Source organism: Aegilops tauschii, chromosome 7 (genome assembly GCF_002575655.3).
Source record: "Aegilops tauschii subsp. strangulata cultivar AL8/78 chromosome 7, Aet v6.0, whole genome shotgun sequence".
NCBI lineage: Eukaryota > Viridiplantae > Streptophyta > Magnoliopsida > Poales > Poaceae > Aegilops > Aegilops tauschii.
Window position 1 is genome coordinate 159,190,284 of NC_053041.3, and position 8,261 is coordinate 159,198,544.

At 46.2% G+C, this 8,261-nt stretch overlaps 1 protein-coding gene across 4 annotated transcripts; it reads right to left on the reverse strand.

Moving 5' to 3' along the window:
- Window positions 1–450: 450 nt before the first annotated feature.
- LOC109779096 (SKP1-like protein 1) lies at window positions 451–7,580 on the reverse strand. 4 transcript variants are annotated; one of them, XM_020337703.1, is made up of 3 exons: window positions 7,569–7,580; window positions 757–951; window positions 451–690 (listed from the first exon to the last, which is right to left on the reverse strand). In XM_020337703.1, the coding sequence occupies exons 1-3, from the start codon at window positions 7,578–7,580 to the stop codon at window positions 451–453; spliced, it is 447 nt and encodes a 148-aa protein (XP_020193292.1). The 4 variants fall into 4 exon arrangements, with proteins under 4 accessions (XP_020193292.1, XP_020193291.1, XP_020193290.1 ...); XM_020337702.1 differs by having other exon boundaries at window positions 451–951; XM_020337701.1 differs by lacking the exon at window positions 7,569–7,580 and adding an exon at window positions 5,432–5,440 and having other exon boundaries at window positions 451–954.
- Between the last annotated feature and the right edge of the window lie 681 nt (window positions 7,581–8,261).

Genomic DNA, 8,261 nt, shown 5'->3' on the forward strand with positions numbered 1-8,261 from the left:
TATATGTCGAAAAAAATCTGGACCATGGTTCGTCTACGTCAGCACTAACGAGAACCGCCGGTCCTAGTTCTTCCACTGCGTTTGCCAGTAGCGGGGCCAGTCCATGTCGGACGTACGAAGCCGTCTACGTTCGACAACCCGCTGTACATCCACTCGGGGGTATACATGATTTCCCACGGCTCGAACTTTTCCGCATTGAATGAAGTCCACCTACCGATCAGCCTTTCTGGACGTGTCAGATAATAAGAGTATATGATAGTATGAGCCATATCGCCGCTCTCCCACAATAGGCTATTTTTAAGAATATAAATGATGTTTAGACTTCAGAATAATTACAATGATTATGAAGACATAGAAAAAACAACGCTGAAACGTAGACATACGAAGTCTAAAAAAACAAGATTAATACTAGCATTACTTCAACGCAACATTGCCTAGATGCTACTACTTTCACTCAAAAGCCCACTGGTTCTCCTTGCGGACCTCCGCCTCCTCCTCGGGTGTGAAATCATTCTTGATGTTAAAAATCTTGCGGATCTCCTCCGGAGTATTGTCCTTGATCATGTCGGCAACAGTCTGGCAAGTAAGGTCGAGCAATCCCTTGATGTTGAGGTAGTTTGCAGCCAGGATGAGGTCGAAGAGGGTGGCCCGGTCGACCTTGACAAACTCAGCGTCAAAGCTCTTGAGGTCCTCGGCGGGGGCGGCGGCTGCAGTGGAGGTGGAGGAGTTGGCGTCAGTGACGGCGCCGGAGTCAGCCGGTTTGGGGCTGGCCTGGACGTGCTTCTTGCAGTACTCAATGACCTTGGAGAGGATCTTTGAGTCGACGTTGGGGAGCGGGATGTCATTGTCGGCGCAGTCATCCTCGATCATGTGGCGGATGGTCTGCGACTCCATGGCTACCGCCTCCTCGACGTCGAACTCTTGACCGTCTGAGCTCTTGAGCGTGATCATCTTCTTCTCGCCTTCCACGGCCGCCATTGATCAGAAGATTGGGAGGCGAAACAAAACCCTAGCAAAGAAAGACGCGGCGAAGGAAGAGCAATCGAAAGGCAGGCGCGTTTTTTGCGTGATGGCAGAGGGTAGGGAATCGGGGATATTTATTGGGGCCGGTGAGGCGTTGCCGTTGTGGACTCGGGGGAGATCTTCCCATCGTGCTCGTGCCGTATTCATCGGGGAGTTAGACTCGGGTTTGAATTCATCATGGCGTCATGTCTCGTCAACGTGTCTACTAGACCCCCAAAAAAACGTGTCTAGCAGTCCTATACAAAGCACAACGCTGTGGGTTCGGCTCGAGGAGAGATTATATGGCATGTATACAATGACTGATAAGTCGACCTTGACTTCTACTCTCTCTGTCCATAAATACTTGTCGTACAAATGAATATATCTAAATTTATTTTAGTTCTAGATATAACCATTTTTATCCATTTCTTCGACAAGTATTTCCGAACGAAGGAAGTATTTTTGTTGAATTCTGTGCTAGCTATCCCCGGGTGCAATTGGATTAAAATGTGTATGCTGCTGTGCAATACCGAGAAATACCGGCTGAGATAATCTCACCACTACACAAAAACATGACCGCACAATGAGGCGATCCAGGTGGTTTTGGAGACAACAAAAGGAGGAGCGACTCCCGATTGTCGACGATGGTGCTTTCCCGGTCGAGATCCTGTAGTGGGCCATGATGGAGACAGAGTCGGTTAATCCATATCAATTGGCGTGCTGAAAGGCCTACTAGTCACACACACAAGCCCCGGATGCGGAAGATGCAGTGGCGGCGGTGATGGAATTGTCGGTGCCAGGCAGCCAGGCGACACTGATTGTGCTTACGACGACGAGGAGACAGAGGTAGCGAGGAGGATGGTGACCAGAGCGAGGATTGCACATCTTCATGCCGCTCTCCCCAGTTTCCTCGCCGCTCAGAGAGGATCCATGCCCTACGCCGTGCCGCCGCCATGGAGTAGGAGCCACCCTGGCCGACAATAGCTTCTGGTTGCTAGCCGGGAAGGACTCCGACGGTGGATTGTCGTCACCGATTCCAAGTAGGCATGAGTGCCCCTCTTAAGAATTTCACGTTCTCCTGCTCAACTTGTGGGTATGTTGTTTCGTAGGAAAAAAAATCGCATGCTTATATTGGTTCGTTGTTTGATTCTCTGATGAAAGAAGATCATACCAATAGTTATGCTCTATCCTCACATGATAGTGATTTGTCTTCCTCTGAAATTATGGATGATGTTATTTCAGTAATTAGAAATTACGATCATAGCAATAGTTATGTTCTATCCTCGCATGACAGTGATAGTCTTCTTCTGATATTTTGGATGATGTTATTTCAGTAATTAGAAATTATGATAGTGTGATTGCTGATTACCATAATATATGAATGCTAGTGATGGGGATTCAGTTAAACATGCTATGAGCATGAGAAAATTTCCAGCTATCCATGTCAACTGGACAACATATATGCTTGATTTTGGGCTTTATTATCTAGATTGTACAACGGTTGAGATGGGGAATCTTGAGCGGGGCAAGAGTCGAGAACATGGGTGTAGGCTTTTGCCTTTGGAACCTTCTACTACTATGTTAAGTTGTGGACTTGTTGGACCGGACGTTTTTTTTTATCTTGGAAGCTCTAGGGCTCAGTTTAGGAAAGCGCATCATGAGAATACACCTTTTTGATCCCTTTAGATACATATAAATGCGTGTTAGTCCCCTTTTTTTTTTGCAAAGGATGGGTTTGGACTTCTGTGATATGAGGTTAGGGTTCACCCCTGTGCCATCGGCTCAAGAGAAAATATAGATGACAAGTCCATGTGTGTGTGTGTGTGTGGGGGGGGGGGAAGGTAGATTTTGATTGAGGGGAAGGTTCAATAATTTCTTAAGTTACTAAGCTCCCTAGGAATGAAGTCTCTCCAGGTGTATCGAGCTAGTTTTTGCATTCATGGCCCCATGTATCAGGGACGGCCTATTCACACGTGAATGTAGCGCTCCTGCAATTCTTTAAATTCATGAATATTTTTGGAATTCAGGGCTTCTTTTGAAATCTAGGAGTATTTTCTAAATTCATGATCGTTTTGACTTTGGGAAACATTTTTGAAATTCATGAACATTTTCTAATTGGCTAAATTTGCAAACATTTTATAACTTCATGAAGATTTTCTTCAAATCCATAAACATTTTTCAGATTCACAAACATTTTATACAATTTTCTCTCTACATTTTTTAGTTTTCGTTTCTCTTTGTTTTTTCCTTCGCTTCTTCAAATGGACGTAGGCCCAATAGGGCAACTGACCAGCCAACAGAAGTGAACATCCTGGGGTGTGCGCATTTGGTCGTCCTTCAACGCGATGCGCATTGGATAGGACATCTCCCGCATCTAGGTTATTTCGTTGATAGGGAGGGACGAACTGGTTATCTCCTTCGTGCATTTGTGGGTGGTGGCACCACCATGCTGGTTCTGCACCGAGCAGTGGGATCACCGCTTTCTCTGTCTTCCTTGTTAGGCTACTCGGGCAGTGGATTCGTGGTGCAAGACCGACGTCGTGCTAGTGATGGGGAAGAGCTAGAACATAAAGACCAGGCATGAAGATCCAAGCAAACATGAGTGAAGGAAATATGCCCTAGAGGCAATAATAAAGTTGTTATTTACATTTCCTTACATCATGATAAATGTTTATTATTCATGCTAGAATTGTATTAACCGGGACTTAGTACATGTGTGAATATATAGACAAAACAGAGTGTCCCTAGTATGCCTCTACTTGACTAGCTCGTTAATCAAAGATGGTTATGCTTCCTGACCATAGACATGTGTTGTCATTTGATGAACTAGATCACATCATTAGAGAATGATGTGATGGACAAGACCCATCCGTTAGCTTAGCATTATGATCGTTTAGTTTATTGCTATTGCTTTCTTCATGACTTATACATGTTCCTATGACCATGAGATTATGCAACTCCCGAATACCGGAGGAACACTTAGTGTGCTATCAAACGTCACAATGTAACTGGGTGATTATAAAGATGCTCTACAGGTGTCTCCGATGGTGTTTGTTGAGTTGGCATAGATCAAGATTAGGATTTGTCACTCCGATTGTCGGAGACGTATCTCTGGGCCCTCTCGGTAATGCACATCACTTCAAGCCTTGCAAGCAATGTGACTAATGAGTTAGTTGTGGGATGATGCATTACGGAACAAGTAAAGACACTTGCCGGTAACAAGATTGAACTAGGTATGATGATACCGACGATCGAATCTCGGGCCAGTAACATACCGATGACAAAGGGAACAACGTATGTTGTTATGCGGTTTGACCGATAAAGATCTTCGTAGAATATCTTGGAGCCAATATGAGCATCTAGGTTCCGCTATTGGTTATTGACCGGAGAGGTGTCTCGTTCATGTCTACATAGTTCTCGAACCCGTAGGGTCCGCACGCTTAACATTCGATGACGATTGGTATTATGAGTTTATGTGATTTGATGTACCGAAGGTTGTTCGGAGTCCCGGATGAGATCACGGACATGACGAAGAGTCTCGAAATGGTCGAGAGGTAAAGATCGATATATTGGAAGGCTATATTCGGACATCGGAAAGGTTCTGAGTGATTCGGGTATTTTGGAGTACTGGAGAGTTACGGGAATTCGCCGGGGGAAGTAGTGGGCCTTAATGGGCCATACGGGAAAGGAGAGATGGGCCTCAAGGGGTGGCCGCGCGCCCCCTTCCTTCCTTATCCCCTCTTCCTCCTTCCTTCTTCTCCTACTTGGACTAGGAAAAGGTGAAACCTACTCCTACTAGGAGTAGGAATCCCCCCCTTGGGCGCGCCCCTTGTGTCTGGCCCTCCTCCTCCTCATACGGGGGAGGGGGGCACCCCATAGAGACACAATTTGATCTCTTAGCCGTGTGCGGTGCCCCCCTGCACAATTTTCCACCTCGGTCATATTGTCGTAGTGCTTAGGCGAAGCCCTGCGTCGGTAACTTCATCATCACCGTCACCACGCCGTTGTGCTGACGAAACTCTCCCTCGGCCTCAGCTGGATCTAGAGTTCGAGGGACGTCACCGAGCTGAACGTGTGCAGATCGCGGAGGTGCCGTGCGTTCGGTACTTGATCGGTTGGATCGCGAAGACGTTCGACTACATCAACCGCGTTACTATACGCTTCCGCTTTCGGTCTATGAGGGTACGTGGACACACTCTCCCCGCTCGTTTCTATGCTTATCCTAGATAGATCTTGCGTGACCCTAGGATTTTTTTCAAATACTACGTTCCCCAACAGTGGTATCAGAGCCAGGTCTATGCGTAGATATTATATGCATGAGTAGAACACAAAGAGTTGTGGGCGATAATAGTCATACTGCTTACCAGCATGTCATACTTTGATTCTGCGGTATTGTTGGATAAAGCGGCCCAGACCGACATTACATGACCGCGCTCATGAGACTGGTTCTACCGCCGTGCTTCGCACACAGGTGGCTAGTGGGTGTCTGTTTCTCCAACTTTAGTTGAATCGAGTGTGACTACGCCCGGTCCTTGTTGAAGGTTAAAATAGCAAACTTGACGAAAAATCGTTGTGGTTTTGATGCGTAGGTAAGAACGGTTCTTGCTAAGCCCGTAGCAGCCACGTAAAACTTGCAACAACAAAGTAGAGGACGTCTAACTTGTTTTTGTAGGGCTTGCTGTGATTTGATATGGTCAAGACGTGATGATATATAAATTGTTGTATGAGATGATCATGTTTTGTAACAGTTATCTGCAACTGGCAGGAGCCATATGGTTGGCGCTTTATTGTATGAAATATAATCGCCATGTAATTGCTTTACTTTATCACTAAGCGGTAGCGATAGTCGTAGTAGCAATAGTTGGTGAGACGGTAACGATGCTTCGATGGAGATCAAGGTGTCAAGCCGGTGACGATGGTGATCATGACGGTGAAGGAAATATGCCCTAGAGGCAATAATAAAGTTATTATTTATTTCCTCATATCATGATAAATGTTTATTATTCATGCTAGAATTGTATTAACCGGAAACATAATACATGTGTGAATACATAGACAAACATAGTGTCACTAGTATGCCTCTACTTGACTAGCTCATTGATCAAAGATGGTTGAGTTTCCTAACCATAGACATGAGTTGTCATTTGATTAACGGGATCACATCATTAGGAGAATGATGTGATTGACTTGACCCATTCCGTTAGCTTAGCACTTGATCGTTTAGTTTACTGCTATTGCTTTCTTCATGACTTATACATGTTCCTATGGCTATGAGATTATGCAACTCCCGAATACCGGAGGAACACTTCGTGTGCTACCAAACGTCACAACTTAATTGGGTGATAAAAGTGCTCTACAGGTGTATCCAATGGTGTTCGTGGAGTTGGCATAGATCAAGAATAGGATTTGTCACTCCGATTGTCGGAGAGGTATCTCTGGGCCCTCTCAGTAATGCACATACTATAAGCCTTGAAAGCAATGTGACTAATGAGTTAGTTGCGGGATGATGCATTACAGAACGAGTAAAGAGACTTGCCGGTAACGAGATTGAGCTAGGTATTGAGATGCCGATGATCGAATCTCGAGCAAGTAACATACCGATGACAAAGGGAACAACGTATGTTGTTATGCGGTTTGACCGATAAAGATCTTCGTAGAATATGTAGGAACCAATATGAGCATCCAGATTCCGCTATTGGTTATTGACCGGAGACGTGTCTCGGTCATGTCTACATAGTTCTCGAACCCGTAGGGTCCGCACGCTTAAAGTTCTGTGACGATCGGTATTATGAGTTTATATGTTTTGATGTACCGAAGGTAGTTCGGAGTCCCGGATACGATCACAGACATGACGAGGAGTCTCGAAATGGTCGAGACATAAAGATTGATATATTGGAAGCCTACATTTGGACATCGGAAGAGTTCCGGGTGAAATCGGGATTTTACCGGAGTGCCGGAGGGGTTACTAGAACCCCCGGGGGTTAATGGGCCTTGTTGGGCCCTAGTGGAGAGAGAGAGGGGCCGGCCATGGCAGGCCGCGTGCCCCCTCCCCTTCTGGTCCGAATTGAACTAGGAAGGGGGCGGTGGGTGGGGCGGCGCCCCCTTTCCTTCTCCTTCTCCCCCTTCCTTTCCCCTCCTAGTAGGAGTAGGAAAGAGGGGAGTCCTACTCCTACTAGGAGGAGGACTCCTCCTCCTGGCGTGCCCTACAGGGCCGACCGGCCTCCCCCCTTGCTCCTTTATATACGGGGGCAGGGGGCACCCTAGAACACACAAGTTGATCATTGATCTGTCCCAGCCGTGTGCAGTGCCCCCCTCCACCATACTCCACCTCGGTCATATCGTAGGGTGCTTAGGCGAAGCCTGTTGGAAATATGCCCTAGAGGCAATAATAAATGGTTATTATTATATTTCTTTGTTCATGGTAATTGTCTATTGTTCATGCTATAATTGTATTGTCCGGAAATCGTAATACATGTGTGAATACATAGACCACAAAGTGTCCCTAGTAAGCCTCTAGTTGACTAGCTCGTTGATCAACAGATAGTCATGGTTTCCTGACTATGGACATTGGATGTCATTGATAACGGGATCACATCATTAGGAGAATGATGTGATGGACAAGACCCAATCCTAAGCATAGCATAAAAGATCGTGTAGTTTCGTTTGCTAGAGCTTTTCCAATGTCAAGTATCTTTTCCTTAGACCATGAAATCGTGCAACTCCCGGATACCGTAGGAGTGATTTGGGTGTGCCAAACGTCACAACGTAACTGGGTGACTATAAAGGTGCATTACGGGTATCTCCGAAACTGTCTGTTGGGTTGGCACGGATCAAGACTGGGATTTGTCACTCCGTGTGACGGAGAGGTATCTCTGGGCCCACTCGGTAATGCATCATCATAATGAGCTCAATGTGACTAAGGCGTTAGTCACGGGATCATGCATTGCGGTACGAGTAAAGAGACTTGCCGGTAACGAGATTGAACAAGGTATTGGGATACCGACGATCGAATCTCGGGCAAGTAACATACCGATTGACAAAGGGAATTGTATACGGGATTGATTGAATCCTCGACACCGTGGTTCATCCGATGAGATCATCGTGGGACATGTGGGAGCCAACATGGGTATCCAGATCCAGCTGTTGGTTATTGACCGGAGAGGCGTCTCGGTCATGTCTGCATGTCTCCCGAACCCGTAGGGTCTACACACTTAAGGTTCGGTGACGCTAGGGTTGTAGAGATATATGTATGCGGAAAC

Coding starts and splice junctions, on each gene's coding strand:
- LOC109779096 (XM_020337700.1), bottom strand. CDS start 978: ATGGCGGCCGTGGAAGGCGAGAAGAAGATGATCACGCTCAAGAGCTCA.